This window comes from Scylla paramamosain, chromosome 45 (assembly GCF_035594125.1).
Source record: "Scylla paramamosain isolate STU-SP2022 chromosome 45, ASM3559412v1, whole genome shotgun sequence".
In the NCBI taxonomy this organism is placed as follows: Eukaryota; Metazoa; Arthropoda; class Malacostraca; order Decapoda; family Portunidae; genus Scylla; species Scylla paramamosain.
Genome location: NC_087195.1, coordinates 4,567,501 through 4,587,500, shown reverse-complemented (window position 1 = coordinate 4,587,500; position 20,000 = coordinate 4,567,501). Strand labels below are relative to the sequence as shown.

Below are 20,000 nucleotides of genomic sequence, written 5' to 3'. Positions count from 1 at the left end.
TAAATACAATTTGTCACCATTATCTCTCCCCCTTCATGTTATTTGTAGAGTTTAACCTCACTCGCTGCCATAGAGAACACATAAACGGTGAAATCTCTATTAACTGTTAAAATGGAATTGCTCGTTATTTTTATCTCATCATGTAAATACACTGGCATCTTTAACCCTTTGACTGCCACTTGGTACACCTTTCCCTCACCACTCTGAGACACCTTTACTTGTTCCGCATCCACACCCAATCTTTGAACTGGGAAGAAATTGCGAAATGTATTCTTTTCATCACTAACTTTCTTGTGGATGCTTGTAAAGACTTCACACACTGCTTCTGCTGCTGATTGTGTCGTGTGGCGGTGAAAAAGTTAATTCTACCCCTTTACTTATTGAGCTTATCCTCCCTCCTTGCTATTGAAACTTTGTGAACTCTGTAAAATTTATTAGTTATTAGAATACAATCGTCAGATGTTTTTATCTTATGTTAATGAATACAGTTTAGTATCTTTATTTCTTCTTTTTCCTCTTATTGAGAGTTTACCTTCACTCGTTGCTATAGAGACGTTATAAACTCTGGCAAGTCTTTTAATGATCAGAATAGAGGAAATTGATATTGAATTGTAGGAGGAGATGTGTTTAACGTTGTATTGCCTCGCTGATGAGACGTATCACTGTAATGGAATACTGTAGTGGTGTTCAGAATGTGACTTATCTGATGGAGTGGTACTGGGATACGTGATGTGTGTGTGTGTGTGTGTGTGTGTGTGTGTGTGTGACTGGACTGACTGACAAACCGATTGACTGCCAGTTAACGAAGGACTTACTCATTCATTCACTGACTCACTGACTCACTCTTTTCACCAATTACTCCCTTTTCTACCTACCTACCTTCCTCTTTATTTATCTGTCTATTTATCTGTCTGTCTGTCTGTCTGTCTGCCTATTTGTATCTGTCACTATCTATCTGTCTATCAAATTATCTCTTTATGTATCTATCTAACTAACTAAACAACTTGCTGATTAACTGATTAACTAACCAACTTACCACCTAACACTTACTCTCACTAACCAATCAAACAAACAAACAAACAAACAAACAAACAAACAAACAAACTACCTTCTCGTGCTCCCATCTTCACCCAGCCAGCGCATCTTGTACCTTGGTCTCACCATTATAAAAACACGGAGGACGAAAAAGAAAGAGAGATCTGCCCAATTTTAAAAGGAGATTCAAAAGAGCTTAGCTAATCAAAAGGTCACCAAGGTCTTTCACTCTCCTTTCATGACCTTTTCTCCCCCTGTCACGACCAGCAGGAGGAGGAGGAGGAGATGATGATGACAGAGTCTCCTGCAGATGGTGAAGAAGACAGTGAATTCTTTAATTATCATGAAGCTTAGCAGGGCGCGCAGTCTATCATCACAGGGAGGGATATGAAAGAGGAAGTTAATTGCCTTAATTACGGGGAAGTTTCCACTCACCCTGAAGTCTGACACGAGGGAAACTTGCTGCACGGGAAACAGACAGAGCCAGGGACATTGCGTCGGGCTTGTGACAAATACGTACCTGTGATTGAAGAAATAGACAGTTAATTAGTGCGATATTAAACAGTTTTTCATTTCTAAAAGTATAGTAAATGTTGGACAGGTAAGTAAACAGGTAAACAGACAGGTAAACATACAAATAGACAGCAGTTCCAAGTACGCACCTGTAAATTAAGAAATACAGTTAATGACAATACTGAAATACTGTCATTTTTAAAGCTTGAGTGAAAAATTTGACAGATAAATAGACAAGCGCAGGATCAAATAGACTGAATGAAGAAATAGGCAGTCGAATAGGGAAACATTAAACAGTTTGTCATTTTAAAGGTAGAGAAATTAGACTGGAAATAAACAGATGTGAAAAAAAATAGACAGGTGGACTTTTTTAGATACATATTTGTTCATGAAGAAATAGACAGGTAAGAGAATGCTAATAAGTGTCATTTTTAAAGCTACAGTGAAAGTTTATACAGGTAAATGGACAGGTAAAAATGAACAAACATATTAGTTCTAAATCCGTACGTGTAAATAAAGAAATAGACAGTTAATTAGAGGAACATTGAACTATTACTCATTTTTAAAGCTAGATTGAAAAATTGGACACACAAATAGACAAATAAACATACTGATAGACAAGTGCTGCAGATTCTTATAGATACAAAAGATAAGTTAATCATGACTATCTTTATTCATTCCTGTCAATTTAAATGGCAGTATAAAACATTAGACAGGTAAACAGACTGATGGACACATGACCTCACACACACACACACACACACACACACACACACACACACACACACACACACACACACACACACACACACACACACACACACACACACACACACTGTAGAAATAGTTAATTCCAGGTATCAAAAACCATTCCTGTCAGTTTTAAAAGTGTAATAAAGACAAATTAATAGACAGACAGACAGACAGACAGACAGGAGCTCTATCACGTGGGGAATATTAAAGCAACGTCAAGGAATTTCCGCCATCTTGGAATTACGTGGGAAAAATGGACAGGTGAGGTGGACAGACAAACTAGACAGGTAAGCGATGCACGAGGCAGGAGGATGAAGGTATTAGTAAGCAAATAGAGGTGACGCCATGTTGTGATAATGGTGATAATGATAATAATTGTAATGATAATGTATGACGATGATAAATTCACAATGCAAAGAGAAATTCGCAAATGTAAATACAGAGAGAGAGAGAGAGAGAGAGAGAGAGAGAGAGAGAGAGAGAGAGAGAGAGAGAGAGAGAGAGAGAGAGAGAGAGAGAGAGAGAGAGAGAGAAAGGGTATAGCATCATTAATTAGATTTATGATCATGATTACGTTGAAATTATTACTTGGTGGCTTGTGATGGAGGCGTGGCTGAGAATGTTCACCACCACCACCACCACCACCACCACCATCACCACCACCAGTACTGCAAATTTCACCATTACCATTATCGTCGTACTCAGCTATCCGCACCACCATCACCTGCACCACCATCACTGTTAGTAACACCATCACTACCACCTTGATAATTACCACCACCACCACAACTAATGTCACCACCACCACCACCACCACCACCACTACTAACATAAAAGGCAATAACAATACTTTCAACCACCCTTAACTAATTAATTACCAACACCACGAATATCCCTGCCCTCTACGCCACCACCACCACCACCACCACCACTACAATCACCACCGCCAATAAAATGTCATAAATTACTAAATGCATTGTTACTGTTTTTTTATTTTTTATTTTGGCTTTGTAATGGCCAATATTGACACACACACACACACACACACACACACACACACACACACACACACACACACACACACACACACACACACACACACACACACACACACGAGGTAAAAATTTCTATTCCTCTCAACATTCTCTCTCTCTCTCTCTCTCTCTCTCTCTCTCTCTCTCTCTCTCTCTCTCTCTCTCTCTCTCTCTCTCTCTCTCTCTCTCTCTCTCTCGCAAGGGTTCGTGAGGTTTCCTCGGATCAGTGGTTTATTCGCTAAGATCACGCGAACCGCTCCACGTGCTTAGACTAAAGGGTTCGAATCTCTCTCTCTCTCTCTCTCTCTCTCTCTCTCTCTCTCTCTCTCTCTCTCTCTCTCTCTCTCTCTCTCTCTCTCTCTCTCTCAAGATGGTTCACTTTGGTTCGCTGTCTCACTTTGTGCTTCATTTCCTGCTTCGTGGCTCAGACGCGTTTCATGTTTCTGAATTCTTTGCGTTTCTCTCTCTCTCTCTCTCTCTCTCTCTCTCTCTCTCTCTCTCTCTCTCATTTTTGGATATTCTCTTGTTTTCTCTTTATTTTCATTTTTTTTGAGTTTTAGTTCTATATATGTCTTGTTGTTGTTGTTACTACTACTACTACTACTACTACTACTACTACTACTACTACTACTACTACTACTACTACTACTACTACTACTACTACTACTACTACTACTACTACTACTACCATCATCATCATCATCATCAACTATTGTCTCACCTTCTCATTCTTGCAGTATCGACATTATTATCAATGCCGTTATTTATTTTTAGTTGCAAATAACTTGTTTCCTGTCTGCTGGTGATGGCGTGCAATTATTTTCCCTCCTCTGTTTCCTCTTCCTCTTTCCTCCTTCCCCTTCTCCTCCTCTTCTATCTCCTCCCCTCTTCCCTCACTCTTTTCTTCGTCTTTTCTCCTTTCATTTTTCTTTTTTTCTTCCTATATTTATATTTATTGTCTTTCATATCTCCCTTCTTTCCTCTCTCTCTCGTTTTTTTCTCTTCCTCTTTCTTCCCTCATTCTTTTCTTCATCTTCTCTTTTCCTCCTCCTTTATTTAGTTTTTCTACATTTCTACTTTTTTTTCTCTTGATATCTTCTTCGTTTCCTCTTCTTGTTCTTCTTCCTTGTTTTCTCTTCTCTCATTCCTTTCTTTCTCTGCTTCTCTTTTCCTTCTCCTTCGTCTTGGTTATCGATCTTTACTGCTTCTTTGCTTTTTCATATTCCTTCTCCATTTTCATTTCTTATTTCCTTTCTGTCTCCTTGTTTTCTTCTTTGTTTTCATTTTCTCCATCTCTTTCTTCTCTTTTTCCTTTTTTCTCTTTTTTTCTTCCCTTTCCTTGCTTTTCTGCCCCTCTCCTTTCTTCTTTCTTTCTTCTCTTCCTCCTTTCCTCTTTCTCCTATATCCTCTCCTCTTTTCATACTTTCCTTCTCCCCTTTCTTTCTCTCATATTGTCTTATTCCTCTTTCACCTTTCCTCTCCTCCTCCTCCTCCTCCTCCTCCTCCTCCTCCTCCTCCTCCTCCTCCTCCTCCTCCTCCTCCTCCTCCTCCTCCTCCGCTTCTCCTATTTCCTGCTTTATTTGCCTTGATTATGTATTCTTATTCTCTTTTCTTCTTGCTCTCTCTTGTATTTGTTTGTGTCTTATTTCTTGTTTTTTTCTCTTCTGATTCCCTTGTTTTATTTATTTATTTATTTATTTGTTGTTATTGGTGGTGGTGGTGGTTTTGTTGTTGTTGTTGTTGCTGCTGTTGATGTTATCGTTATTGTTGTTCTTGTTTTTACTATCATTACTACTACTACTACTACTACTACTACTACTACTACTACTACTACTACTACTACTACTACTACTACTACTACTACTACCACCTTTATTACTAACATCACTACATAACAGAGAGAGAGAGAGAGAGAGAGAGAGAGAGAGAGAGAGAGAGAGAGAGAGAGAGAGAGAGAGAGAGAGAGGGTGTCAGGTCAGTCCATTATTGAGTACCGGGGAGCTGCGTTACCCTCGTGTGTGTGTGTGTGTGTGTGTGTGTGTGTGTGTGTGTGTGTGTGTGTGTGTGTGTGTGTGTGTGTGTGTATTGGGGTGCGTACTTGTGTGTGTGCGTGTGTATGTGTGTTTGTGTGTGTTTGTGTTGATCAGCTGGACACTCACCTGCAATCAAGGGGCGTCACGTGGCTTACCTGGGGATCGATGCAGGTGTTGTGAAGGTGAAAGGTGAACAGGTGAACAAGTCTTAATTTCCTGTTTTTTCCTTTTTTTTCTTATATTAGTTTTCCTTACTTTTTTTTGTTTTTTTCCTGTCGTTTATTGGTTTTATTATCCCCTTCTGTATCCTTTTCTATTTCCCGTTTTTTTTTTTATTCCTTTTTTGGTCTTCCATTGTGTTTTTGCTCTAATTTCCTCCTTTTTTTCTCTTTTTTTTTTTTTTTTAGCTTTTTATTTATTGCCATCTTTCTTTTCTCTTCTTCCTTTCTATGGTCTTATTTACTTTGCTTTTACTTTCTTTTTCTTCGTTTCTTTTTTATTTTACTATTTTTTCTTTCACTTTGCCTTCCTTCTCTGCTTTTCCTCCTTTCCTCTTTTCCTTTATCCTTTAATTCTCCTTCCATTCTTTAATTTCTTGTCTTCCTACTCTACTCTTCCCCTTTTCTTTTTCATCTTTTCTTTACTTCTTTCCTTCCTCCTTTCATCCTCTTACTTATTGTCTTATTATTCCATTTTCTCTATTCTTTTCTCTGTTTTCTTCTTTATTTTGTGTCTCTCTTCTTTTCTCGTTTATTGTCAGTTTTGTGTTATCTTTGTATTCCTTACATTTTTATTTTCTTGTTATTTTCCTCCTACCTCCATTTTCCTTGCCTTTCTTTACTGTTTTGTGTCTTCCTTGTTTCTTGTCCCTTTTAATGTGTTTTTTTCCATTTCCTCTTATTTCCTTTCTTTTTTATATTTTCTATGTCATGTTCTATTGTTTTCTTTCCTTTTATTTTCCATCTTTTTCCTTTACCCTCATGTATTTCCTCTCTCCTTTCCTTTGTTCCATATCGTTTTCATTAATTCCCTCACACTCTCCCTCCTTCTTCCTCCTCTTCCCTTTTTCTCCCTCTTCCTCCTCCGTTCCTGCTGTCTCTCACCTACTATTACAATCTCTTTATCCTATCTTTATTCCTTCCTTCCCTTCTTCCCTTTCTCCCTGTTTCACCTTTTCTCTCTCTCTCTCATTCATGTCTTCGTTCCCTTTACACTCTCTCGTACACTCTATTCTGCTATCCTCACCGCTATTCTCTCTCTCTCTCTCTCTCTCTCTCTCTCTCTCTCTCTCTCTCTCTCTCTCTCTCTCTCTCTCTCTCTCTCTCTCTCTCTCTCTCTCTCTCTCTCTCTCTCTCTAAAGGGACACGAATTAATGCTCTTTTATGGCAAATTATTCGTGATTTATTTGAATATTCTTTATGTGTATTACCTTATTAAACGAGAGATTCGGAGAGAGAGAGAGAGAGAGAGAGAGAGAGAGAGAGAGAGAGAGAGAGAGAGAGAGAGAGAGAGAGGTGAAAATCGTGTACTGGTGGAGTTAGCGAGAGTGAATAATGGTGGTTGTTCTGTTTTGTTCAAATATTATAGTGTATTTTTTTGTCCTTGTCGTTTTTTTTTTCTATACGTTCTTTGTTCTTTTCTCATTTTTTCTTGTTTCACTTTCTCCGTTTACCAAATTTTTTCATCCTCTTCCTTTTCATCTTATTTTTCTTCCTTTCCTTCCTTCTGTCATATCCTTTTCATTGATTCCTCCTTCCTACACTTCCATCTTCTCCCTCCTCCCATTTTCCCCCTATACAATTATTATTAGTTATGGGTGTAGTTAAGTCTATATCATATTCTGTTTAACTATCAACTAGGGTCTAAAGGGGCAGTGAAATAGGTTAAAGGTGAAGTTAGGGCTAAAAGATGGTGTGTTTTAGTATCAATAGCCGATGATTTATTAGTGAAAACAGGGGAGGAAAATCATGAAAAAGAAGGAAGATAAAAAGGAGACTGACAGGAAAGGAAAACGAAGGAAACTATAATAGATGAACCAAAGGAAGTAAGGATGGAATGAAGATAGGAAGAGAAAATATGGGAATAAAAGAGGACAAGAGAAAGGAAGGGAAGAAAATGAGGACGGAGAATTAATGTGGAAATAAAAGACAAGGAAGGAAAAAGAGCAAGAGAAATAGATGTAGAAATAAAAGAGGAAAGACGAAAGGAGGGAAGATAAACAAGTGCACGAAAATGAAAGAAAATGAAAGAAAAGAAGGAAGAGATACATGTAAACAAATAGCAGTGAATGGTGGTATGGGTGTGTGTGAGTCGAAGTAATATTCTGTTTTGCTAGCACAGTCCTTATTAATGCTAGTGAGTCAAGGCAGTGTCATCTTTAGCTTAAGTGATGTGCTGTCTTACTGTGACTCGCTAGCGTAAACTTCAACATCGTATCTTACTAGTGAAAGGTTCTGAGGGTGAGTTTAAGCCCATATTGTATCTGCCCTAGTCGTTTCAGTGCTAGCGGAACATATTGCGGTGATTGTTAGTCCAAATGGTGACCTGCCAAACTTTTATAAGCTGCCTGAGTGCGGCTGAAATATATCGGCGTGACCTTTCATCCAAATGGTATTCTGTCTTTTACACTACAGGCCGTCATGGCGCCTCCGAACATATTAGTGGGATCTTTAGCCCTGATGGTGCCCTGGCGAACTTAACGCAAGCCAACTTATTGCTCGTGAAAGGTATTGAGCATAGAAATAAACACAAAATGGCATCTCGTCCTACTTTCACAAGCCGCCTCAGTGAAAAACTTTGGGCGTAAAATTAATCTTAAATGGTGTTGTGTCAAGCCACCACGAGCCGTCTTGGTGCCGCTGAAAAATACTGGCGTGATCTTCAACCCAAATAGTGTAGTTTGCCCTAATTTTAGAAGCCACCTCACCGCTAATTAAAGATGTAGGGGTGATCTTTAGTCCAACTGATGAGCTGTCATGTGACCACGAGCCAGACGAGTGCTGCTGAAACATACGAGTGCTGACGTCATCTTTTGCCCAAGTGTTGTTACATAAGAACATAAGAAATAAGGGAAGCTGCAAGAAGCCATCAGGTCTACACGTGGCAGTCCCTGTACGAAATAAACCTACTTATTTTCACCTATCATCGCCATCCATAAATTCGTCTTATCTCTTAATGCTCCCTGATGTCTTAGCACTAACAACTTGATTAAGGAGTCCGTTCCATTCATCTACCAATTGCTCCGTCATGATACCACGAGCCAGGCGAGTGCTGCTGAAATATACTGACGTCATCTTTAGTCCAGGTGTTGGTCTGTCATACTAACAAAATAGTCCAGGTGTTGTTCTGTCATACTAACAAAATAGTCCAGGTGTTGTTCTGTCATACTAACAAAATAGTCCAGGTGTTGTTCTGTCATACTAACAAAATAGTCCAGGTGTTGTTCTGTCATACTAACAAAATAGTCCAGGTGTTGTTCTTTCATACCAACAAAATAGTCCAGGTGTTGTTCTGTCATACTAACAAAATAGTCCAGGTGTTGTTCTGTCATACTAACACAATAGTCCAGGTGGTGTTCTGTCATACTAACACAATAGTCCAGGTGTTGTTCTGTCATACTAACAAAATAGTCCAGGTGTTGTTCTGTCATACTAAGAAAATAGTCCAGGTGTTGTTCTGTCATACTAACAAAATAGTCCAGGTGTTGTTCTTTCATACCAACAAAATAGTCCAGGTGTTGTTCTGTCATACTAACAAAATAGCCCAGGTGTTGTTCTGTCATACTAACACAATAGTCCAGGTGTTGTTCTTTCATACAAACAAAATAGTCCAGGTGTTGTTCTGCCATACTAACAAAAGCCGTGTTAGTAGAAGAGAAAGATATCGAACATAAACCTAAACGCAAATGATGTGTTGCTCCACCTTTACAAGCCGCCTTAGAGGTAAAATTAATCCAGGTGGTGCTGTCTTACTAACACAAGCCACTTTAGCAGCAGTGAAACATTGGCGTGGTCTTTCATCCAGATGGTATTCTGTCTTACTTTTACAAGCCATTCTAGTGGCGGTGAAACATTGGCGTGATTTTTTGTCCAAACAGTGACCTGCCAAACTATCACGAGCCGCCTTAGAGTTGGTGGAGCATACTAACCTAACCTAACCCAACCCAAGCCAACCCAACCCAACCCAACCCAACCCAACCCAACCCAACCCAACCTAACCTAACCTAACCTAACTTAACCTAATCTAACCTAGCCCAACCCAACCCAACCCAACCCAACCCAACCCAACCCAACCTAACCTAACAGCGGTCTATGTGGTAGATAAAAGTCAACACATCATCTTTACGTCCTATATAACGTCTTGTGTTACTAATCCAAGCGTCTTCTGCCACAGGAACTTATTAATGTGATATTTTTTAGCCCAAATGCTGCTCTGCCTCACTAACACTTACTACCGTGACTACCGTGAACTTAAACTCATACCATCCTGTCCTAGCCTTACAAGTTGTCCTAGTACTAATGAAACACATTGGCGCGGTCTTCACCCAAATGGCGCCCTGTCAAGCCACCACGAAATGCATTAGTTGTCAATAGAAGCGTGTGTGTGTGTGTGTGTTTTTATTTATTTATTTTTTTTATCAGTGCCGCCAGCCATTGTTCGTTCAGTCCGCTCTTAATTGTGACGATTATAGTGTTGTTGTTGTCCCGGCGCTGAAATTCACGAATAATTCATTGCCGTGGGGATGAGTGGAGTGAGGCCGCTGCTCGTTGTGGGAGTGAGGGACTGCAGTGTTTGGGGAGTGATGAGAAAGGTATGAGTGTGGAACCGGAGTGAGATTCGAGAGGCAGGTCAGGCAGTGAGAGGGAATGGTTGTTAATGGTTGTTAGAGTGAGATTAACGTGTGTTTTGGAGTGACGGGAGACACAGATTCATGAGCGGAGTAATTAATGATGAGTCTGGCAATACAAGGTGTGATCTGAGGCAGGTGACTCAGGGATGAACGGATTGCAATGTTCGGGGACTGACGAAAGAGGCATGAAGGTCGAAAGGGAGTGATAAGGAAAGCAGCAATGAGAAGTCCCTTGATCTACATAACGACACATAAAATATTAAAAGAAATGATACTAAGAAAGAGGGTGCCATCGTATTTTTGAGTGAATAAAGAGCCAAGATTACCAAAAGGGAGTGAAATTTATGAGAAAAAGTGATTAATAAATAGAATGAGAGGCATAGGGTTAAGAGCAATGACTGTAGCTGGGATCTAAGTGGGGAATGAGTGTTATCTGAGGTTTGGGAGTGATGAAAAGCTGACACTATGAAAAGGGAGTGAAATTCGTGAGGGAGATAAATACTAATGACTGGGAATGAGAAGAATGTTAATGAGTGGGATGATGATCAGAGGGAAATAAAGCTTGAAGTAGAAAAGAGGAAAAAAAGGGAGATAAACATGTAGAAATAAAAGACAATGAAGGGAAATAAGTATATGGGAGTAAAAGAGAAGAAAGGAAAGGGAGGAAAGGAAATAAATACAAAAAAAATAAAACAAATAAAGAGATCAAGGGAAATAAACGCAGAAATAAAGAAAGAGAGAGAGAAAAAGAAAAAAATATGAATGAAAGAGAAAAAAACAAACCAACAAACAAGGACAAGAAATGAAAACGAGGAAAATGAGGAAGAGAAAATAAATCTATGAAAATAAAAGAAAAAAAGACGAAAGAAAAGGATAAATGAGATATAATATGATCCATCCCGTGTGTGTGTGTGTGTGTGTGTGTGTGTGTGTGTGTGTGTGTGTGGCGTATTGAAAAAGGGCCGCCGTAGTTATGATAGCGATTGTTTTGTATTGTTATGTATTGTAGGTCCTGTATGATTGGTTCCCTTGCTTTCATTCCTGTCTGTATGTTTGTATGTACGTGAGTTGCATTAATTCATTTCCCGTGTGTGTGTGTGTGTGTGTGTGTGTGTGTGTGTGTGTGTGTGTGTGTGTGTGTGTGTGTGTGTGTGTGTGTGTGTGTGTGTGTGTGTGTGTGTGTCCGGCTTCGCACATACATTTCTCTCTCTCTCTCTCTCTCTCTCTCTCTCTCTCTCTCTCTCTCTCTCTCTCTCTCTCTGGTAATCAAAATGAAAGAGCTTCCTTTTAAACAAACGTGTCATAAAAGAAACATTATTGATTTGAAATAAAACTCTCTCTCTCTCTCTCTCTCTCTCTCTCTCTCTCTCTCTCTCTCTCTCTCTCTCTCTCTCTCTCTCTCTCTCTCTCTCTCTCTCTCTCTCTCTCTCTCTCTCTTGGGTACTCGGTGTTTGTTTGCCTCGCCAGCGCGGGATAGACACAAACTTATAACACCATTAATAACTGTTTACTTTGCAGCGGATTTTCATCTTCTTCGTAAACTTTTCACCCTCTTTTCATTTCTCTCCGTCATCGTCGTAAAATTTCACTCCCGCTTCATTTTTCATCGCGTTTTCGTTGTCGTGTTAAAGGCGCGAGAGAGAAAACGAGGGGAGAGAGAAAACTGCAGGAGGGATGAAAGAAAACGGAGGGAGGAAGAAAGAAAACGGAGGGAGGAAGAAAGAAAACGGGGGATGGTGTTCGTTAGGTCACTCGTTTTTCTTCTTCATGCTTCTGTTGATGAGAGAGAGAGAGAGAGAGAGAGAGAGAGAGAGAGAGAGAGAGAGAGAGAGAGAGAGAGAGAGAGAGAGAGAGAGAGAGAGAGAGAAAGAGAGTTTGATTTCAAGATTAGTTAGCTGATAGTTTATTTTCAAGTGTTTTAGTAGTAGTAGTAGTAGTAGTAGTAGTAGTAGTAGTAGCAATAGAAGTAGTAGTAGTAGTGGTGGTGGTGGTGGCAGTAATAATAGTAGAAAATGGGAAAAGTGCAGGAAAGAAGGACGAGAGAGAGAGAGAGAGAGAGAGAGAGAGAGAGAGAGAGAGAGAATAATCGACCTGTCTTCCTCTTGATTACCTTCTTTTATTTCTCTTTCAATTTTCTCAGTCCTTCCACTTCTTCCTTCTTCCTTCCTTCGTCTTGTCTCTCTCTTTTCTTTCTTTTCTTTCTCTTTTTCCGCTTTTCTTGTTCCATTTTTCCGGTACGTTAAACCTTTATTTTCTCTCCTCCTCCTCCTCCTCCTCCTCCTCCTCCTCCTCCTCCTCCTCCTCCTCCTCCTCCTCCTCCTCCTCCTCCTCCTGTATTAGGTTATCACACGTACATCGAATTACACACATAGTTTCACAGCACAACCTCAGCAAGAGAGAGAGAGAGAGAGAGAGAGAGAGAGAGAGAGAGAGAGAGAGAGAGAGAGAGAGAGAGAGAGAGAGAGAGAGAGAGAGAGTTATTTTAAGATTATGTACCTGTCTCTCTCTCTCTCTCTCTCTCTCTCTCTCTCTCTCTCTCTCTCTCTCTCTCTCTCTCTCTCTCTCTCTCTCTGTGTGTCTCACTTTTGTGTGTCTAGATAGTAGTAGTAGTAGTAGTAGTAGTAGTAGTAGTAGTAGTAGTAGTAGTAGTAGTAGTAGTAGTAGTAGTAGTAGTAGTAGTAGTAGCAGCAGCAGCAGCAGCAGCAGCAAGTTGGAGATGGAGGAAGAGGAGGAGGAGGAGGAGGAGGAGGAGGAGGAGGAGGAGGAGGAGGAGGAGGAGGAGGAGGAGGAGGAGGAGAGATAAGTGATGATTGTGATGTTAAAGAAAGAATTTTGCAAGGTTAGAGAGAGAGAGAGAGAGAGAGAGAGAGAGAGAGAGAGAGAGAGAGAGAGAGAGAGAGAGAGAGAGAGAGAGAGAGAGAGAGAGAGAGAGTAATGTTTCATGATGCTGGCGGCGTGAGGAAGGGTAATATTGCTCACGTTTCACAGGTAAGGCGATGGAGGAGCGGGCGGGGATATAAAATGTATCTTTGAATCACAGGCAGAAGTGAACATTTCAGCTGTGTGAGGCGCCAGGCAGTGTTGCGAAGGGCGGCGCCTCACGGGGATGTCTAATGAGGTTATGCTGTAATCCACTCCTCTCTCCCTGTTATGAAATTGCATTGCTCTTGTGAATATTACTGTGTATATTGTTTGGGCTTGTTTTTTGCGGTAGTTTGAAGTGATAGATGGAAAAGTGTGTTATTGATTGCATTGGATAAATAGATAGGGGGAAATGTAAGTGACTGATGATATATAACGATAGATATGATAGATAGATAATAGATACAAGCTGGTGATGTGTAATAATAGGTACGTAAATAGGTAACTGATAGAGGATAATTTAAGATGCAAGGATAATAAGTAGATAGGAAACAACAGATGGGGATGACGAAAAATAGAAGAGGAAAATAACAATGTACAAAGTAATAAAGCATGATAATACATAGATAACAATAAATACAAGATCAAGATTCAAACATAATAATAGAACACAAAATAACAGCAAATAACAACAACAGCAATAATCTTTTTCCCCTGTTTCCCCCCTGCTGTTTCCCTCCCTTGCAAATCCCTCCCTTGCAAAAGATACAAGTTAACACCGGAAAGAAGAGAAAAATAACAATAACAACAACAAGAATACATCAACAACAAACATAACATATATTACAATACATTCAAGGCAACAGGGTAACATTGACTAAACAAACACACCTTTCCCTTCCACAGGTGAGGCACAACACACCTGCCACACCTGCCACACCTGCTCAATGTCGGCACCTCTCACTTCAAGGCTACAGGTTAGTGGTGATGATTACGGCAGGTGAAAATGATGGTGATGATGGTGGTGGTGATGATGATGGTGGTGGTGATGACAATGATTGGGTGGCTTGTAAAGGATTGGTGTTGTTATTTTGTCTTTCATCTTCTTCCTCTTCTTTATTTATTTATTTATTCATTTATTTTTTATTTGTTTATTATTTTTGTGTTTTTTTCTTTTGTCTTATTTCTCCTTTTTTTTTGTTTATTTATTGTGTTCTTTTTGTGTGTGTGGGTTTGTCTTTTCTTTTCTTCCCTCTTCCTCTTCCTCTTCCTCATATTTCATTTTCATATTAGTTAATTTTTCCCTTTTTCTTTTTCCTCTTCTTTTTCCTTTTTTTTTATTTCTTTATTCTTTTCTCTGTGTCTTCTCTCTCCTCCTCTTCTTCACTTTTGTCATTTTAGTATTTGTTTATTCTTTTCTCTATTTTCATTTCTCCTCCTCTTCTTCCTCTTCACTTTCAGACTTGTTTACTTTTTTCGTACGTATGTTTTCCAACTTAAGTTTTTATTGTTCATCTTTTATCGTATTTTCTTATTCCTACTTGTCATCATGTTTATATTTTCTTGTTCCTCCTCCTCCTCCTCCTCCTTCTCCTGTGGTAAATGTAATGATGATAAGAAGGAAGATGTTTTAGCAGAGATTCTTCCTCCTCCTCCTCCTCCTCCTCCTCCTCCTCCTCCTCCTCCTCCTCCTCCTCCTCCTCCTCCTCCTCCTCCTCCTCGTCCTCGTCTTCGTCGTCTTTCACGTTAATAAGAGTGAGTTGACTTGTTCTTTTGTCAACTGTTGTGTTTGTCGAGCCAACCAGGTGAGCCCCCCAGGTAAATATCTCTCTCTCTCTCTCTCTCTCTCTCTCTCTCTCTCTCTCTCTCTCTCTCTCTCTCTCTCTCTCTCTCTCTCTCTCTCTCTCTCTCTCTCTCTCTCTCTCTCTCTCTCCGATTATCAATATGTAGCTAAGAGGAAAAATTGTTGCTATTTATTTATATGGGAAATACAATACCCATAAATTCTTCCTCCTCCTCCTCCTCCTCCTCCTCCTCTTCCTCTTCCTCTTCTTCTAGTTCTTCGCTATCTCCTCTACCTCCTCCTCCTCCTCCTCCTCTTCTTATTTTTCTCTTCCTTTTCCTTGTCCTCTTTCGCCTTCTCTTCTTCTTCTTCTTCTTCTTCTTCTTCTTCTTCTTCTTCTTCTTCTTCTTCTTCTTCTTCTTCTTCTTCTTCTTCTTCTTCTTCTTCTTCTTCTTCTTCTTCTTCTTCTTCTTCTTCTTCTTCTTCTTCTTCTTCTTCTTCTTCTTCTTCTTCTTCTTCTTCTTCTTCTTCTTCTTCTTCTTCTTCTTCTTGCTCCTCCTCAAAATCATCCTCCTTCCTTTTCTTGAATATGTTTGTTCCTCCTCCTCCTCCTCCTCCTCCTCCTCCTCCTCCTCCTCCTCCTCCTCCTCCTCCTCCTCCTCCTCCTCCTCCACTTTTCCTTCCCGAACATACTTTTCTTAATTTTTCTCTTTTTTTTTTTTTAATCGCTCCTCCTCCTCCTCCTCCTCCTCCTCCTCCTCCTCCTCCTCCTCCTCCTCCTCCTCCTCCTTACGCTTTTTACCGATTTGCAACTTTGTTAAGGTTCGGGAGGGTGCAAGAAAAAGGAAGAAATAGAAGAGCGATAGAAGTGGATTGTGATAATGAGGGCATGGAGAAGAGGAAGAGGAGGAAGAAAGGAAGAGGGAAGAGGAGAAAAGGAAGAGAGGAGTTTGAGCATAGGTAAGAAGGAGGATGATAAGAGACAATAGGAAAATTATGTTAAGGAGGAGGAGGAAGAAAAAGAAAAGATAATGATAAGAAGGAGAAAGAAGAAGAGGAAGAAGATAACAAGAATAACAAGGGAGAAGGAGGAAAAATGTCTGGATGAGGGTAACGCAAAACTAGAAGAAGAAAAGAAAGAAAAAAGAAGAGGAGAAAAAGGAGAAGGAAATGAGGAAGGGAAAAACGTCAATAAGTAGGAGGATAAGTAAATGAAGGAGAAACAAGAGGAGAAGAAGAAGGAACTGAAAGAGGAGGATGAAAGATGCGAAGAAAGAGAAGAAAGAATGACGGAGGAGGAAGAAGAGAAAGAATACAACAGGAATACAAAGGAATACAAAGGAATACAAAAGAAGGGCAAACAGCAGCAGACCTTTAGTACCTGGCAAGGCTGTTTGGTATCCGTTCCACCTTTTCAATCTAGTGTTCTCTTTCTTCCTTCTCTTACGTGGCGATACACATAATTTTGAGGTTTTATTTAACTTTTTAGCGAACACTTCCTTTGCTTTGTTAATGTCTGCGCGTGAAGTTAGAGCACCTGTAGTTTGGCAATTTTCTTTACCTTTGCTTACTTCCCTCTGGTTAAAATTTATGGTTAAAAGTAAGGAGGAGGAGGAGGAGGAGGAGGAGGAGGAGGAGGAGGTGAAAAAAAGTAATGAAAGAATAGAAAGATACAAAAAGAAAAGAAATAATAAGGTAAGGAGGAGGAGGAGGAGAGGAGGAAATTGGTACCTTTAAGACAAACTGAACTCATCAACCTTGTATCATTCAGGTATTGTTTTCCTGATGCGTGAGTTATGTCTACCTGTCATCGTGTGTGTGTGTGTGTGTGTGTGTGTGTGTGTGTGTGTGTGTGTGTGTTATAATCTCTTGTTCTGTTATTTTTTTTCTTCGTTTTCTTTTCGTTTCCTTTTATTTGCTTGGTAAATTTCTCAGTTTGTTAATCTCTTTCTTCTTTTTCTTTTCTTTTTCTCTTCTTTTTCTCTTCTTTTTCTTTTCGTTTTCTTTTTCTTCTTTTCTTTTTTTTTTCTTCGTTTTCTTTTCGTTTCCTTTTACTTGCTTGGTATATTTCTCAGCTTGTTAACCTCTTTCTTCTTTTTCTTTTCGTTTTCTTTTCTTTTTCTTCTCGTTTTCTTTTCTTTTTCCTTTTTGCGTTCATTCTTTTTTGCCTGTTTTCATTTTTTATTGTTCTTTTTTCATTTACTTTCATTCACCACTGTCTTTTACGTCTTCTTTCTCTCCTCCTCCTCCTCCTCCTCCTCCTCCTCCTCCTCCTCCTCCTCCTCCTCCTTCTCTTGTATCCCTGCTCCTCATCCTCTCACGAATAAAGAATAAATGAGGGAATGTGAGGAAGATATTTTGGATGAGAGCATAATTAGGCTTTGTGTTGTGTTTGTTGAGAGAGAGAGAGAGAGAGAGAGAGAGAGAGAGAGAGAGAGAGAGAGAGAGAGAGAGAGAGAGAGAGAGAGAGAGAGAGAGAGAGAGAGTCCAATTAAGCTAGATAGAAGCTCCTTTGAACCTATTTTATGTAGGTTATTTAATTATTATTATTATTATTATTATTATTATTATTATTATTATTATTATTATTATTATTATTATTATTATTATTATTATTACTACCACCACCACCACCACCAACACCAACACCACCACCACCACCATCATCACCAATATTAAAATTTTTCCGCTATTCCATACCATAACAAAAAAAACAATATACCAATAGAACAACAACAACAACAACAACAACAATAACAACAACAACAACAACAAAAAGTGCCATGGTGATAGTGACAGTGGCGGCAGTGATGGCGGTGGTGGTGATGGTGGTGGTGGTGGTGGTGATGGTGGTGGTGATATACTGCTTCATGACAATGAGGGACTAGCTGAAAGACACTTGGTGAAGATAATGATGAGTTGGCCTTGTTACTGAGGGTGATGAAGAGTGAGGTTGATGAGGGTGACGGGTGAAGGGAAGGTGAGAGAGGGTGAGTAATGCTCTATTGTGAGAGAGGAAGAGTGATATGGGAGGAGGTTAGGGAGAGGTGACACTAGTTAGAGGGAGAGTAAATGAGGGAGAGGGAGAAGAGATAGGAACAGGAGAGATCAAAGAGAGAGGAAGTTGAAAATTGAAGTGGGGAAAAATACAAGTGGGAATAAAGTTTGTCTAAGTAGGTAAAAAAAAAAGTTAATAGAAGCAGGAGAGAGTGTAGAAGAGAAGTTAAGCCTCACCAAACACCCACCCATTGGTATCTCATCAGTGAAACCAATAGTGTGAGAGATACCTAGAGCCTCTGCACACAAATGGTAGCAGCAGGTGGGATGTATTACAAATGGTGGCAGCGATGGGATACATTTTTTTTTTTCAGGACAACACGTGTATTGAGAGTATTGGTATTGAGTGTGTGAGGGAAGAGGTAATACAAGGGAAGGTGTATGGAGGGTAGAAGATAGCGAAGGGTCAGGTAAGGGAGTGTTTGTGTAGATGGAAAGGGGAGAGTCAAGGGTCGTGTTGCTGGTATTTAGTTGATTGGGTGTAATTAGAGAGAGAGAGAGAGAGAGAGAGAGAGAGAGAGAGAGAGAGAGAGAGAGAGAGAGAGAGAGAGGGGACAAAAATAGGCAAGCAAAAGAACACGAGCTAGGACGTGAATCTATTTATAAATCGGACCAGAGAGAGGACACACACACACACACACACACACACACACACACACACACACACACACACACACACACACACACACACACACACACACACACACACACACACACACACACACACACACCCGACCCTGTGATCATCATCTCTTGTTTACAAAAGCACCAAAGTTCATTATGGCCCTTCCACACACACACACACACACACACACACACACACACACACACACACACACACACACACACACACACACACACACACACACACACACACACACACACACACACACACACACCCCTGACCGTCCCCTCTCGCGGCGCCCATGGGAGCATGAAACACATCACCTGTTTGTTCTTCTGATCCAACTCGACAGAACACCTTTGCCTCACTTCAATGACTCTGGGGTGATGTATTTCTTTGTTGCAAGACGCGGGGGAAAGCGAGAGCGAGAGTCATCGAGAGAGGACAAGGAAAAACTGCAAAAACTGTCCTCTGTTTGTCGCTCTTGCCTCTTGTTGATTTATTTTTTTATGTGAGGAGAGGGTAATGTTTATCGTGTCCCGTGGCTTGGGTTTGTTTCTCTCTCTGTGTGTGAACTGAGTGGGGAAAGTGGCGTGTGCTGCAGGGGAGGAGAGGGAGGGGCGTGTGTGGTGCTGCGCAGGTAATGCCTCGACTTAATGGTCAGATTTGTGTGTGTATTTTTTTTTCTTCTTATTTACGTCGCTTTGTTTTGTATGATTGAAGAAGGGAAGGGGAGGAAAGGCACTTTTTGGCTTGTAGTGAAGATAACGTCTGTGCTATGTATTTCTTTTTTTCTTGTCTGATTTGTTGTGTTTACTCTAAGTTATTTAAGAGGAGAAGGGAGTACTGGGCTCGTAGTGGTGAATGTAATGTTTGTAATGCAGGTACATGGACGTACGTGTGTTTATCTGTCTCTTTTGTTGGGTTTGACTTTTATCTGAATTGTTGTGTTTTGTGTCAGTTGAGAAGGGAAGAGCTGAAGAATTGCAGTGCTGATGGTAATGTTTGGAGTGGAGATCCTGTGTTTGTGTTTCGGTGTGCCATTTGAGAAGGGAGGACTGTACTTACTTTATAGGGGAAGGTTTCAAGTTTCAGTACGATTTCGGGTGCATTGTAGTGGTGAAAAGTTGAAATACATGTTTGCCTGCTTTTTTTTTTCATTATTATATGATATGTTGTGTTTAAGTTACGTCATTTAAGAAGGAAAAGTTTTGTACATGAAAGTAATGCTTGGGGTTTACACAATTGTTTTTTATTTTTTTATTTTATTATTCTGCTTTGTGTAATGTGACAAACGAAGGGAGTACGTGGCTTGCAGTGGTGATGAAGGTAATTTTTGAAGTTGAGGTAAGTGGGTTCTGTTCTGTATCTGTTTTGTTGTGTTTAGTGTAATTTGAGAAGCAGAGTATGTGGTTGGTTGGGGAGAGGAAGGTAATGAATGCTTGGAGGTTAGCTA

At 40.1% G+C, this 20,000-nt stretch overlaps 1 protein-coding gene across 11 annotated transcripts in view; it reads left to right on the top strand.

Moving 5' to 3' along the window:
- The window catches only part of LOC135094481 (uncharacterized), a 406,203-nt gene that overhangs the window by 143,583 nt on the left and 242,620 nt on the right, over positions 1-20,000 (top strand). For all 11 annotated transcript variants that reach the window (XR_010263832.1, XR_010263829.1, XR_010263831.1 and 8 more), the window contains exon 5: positions 13,986-14,056. Coding sequence is in view for 3 of the 11 variants with exons in the window: in XM_063994607.1 (XP_063850677.1) it covers positions 13,986-14,056 (71 nt within the window). In the remaining 8 variants the exon portion in view is untranslated. The remainder of the gene's footprint in view (positions 1-13,985; positions 14,057-20,000) is intronic.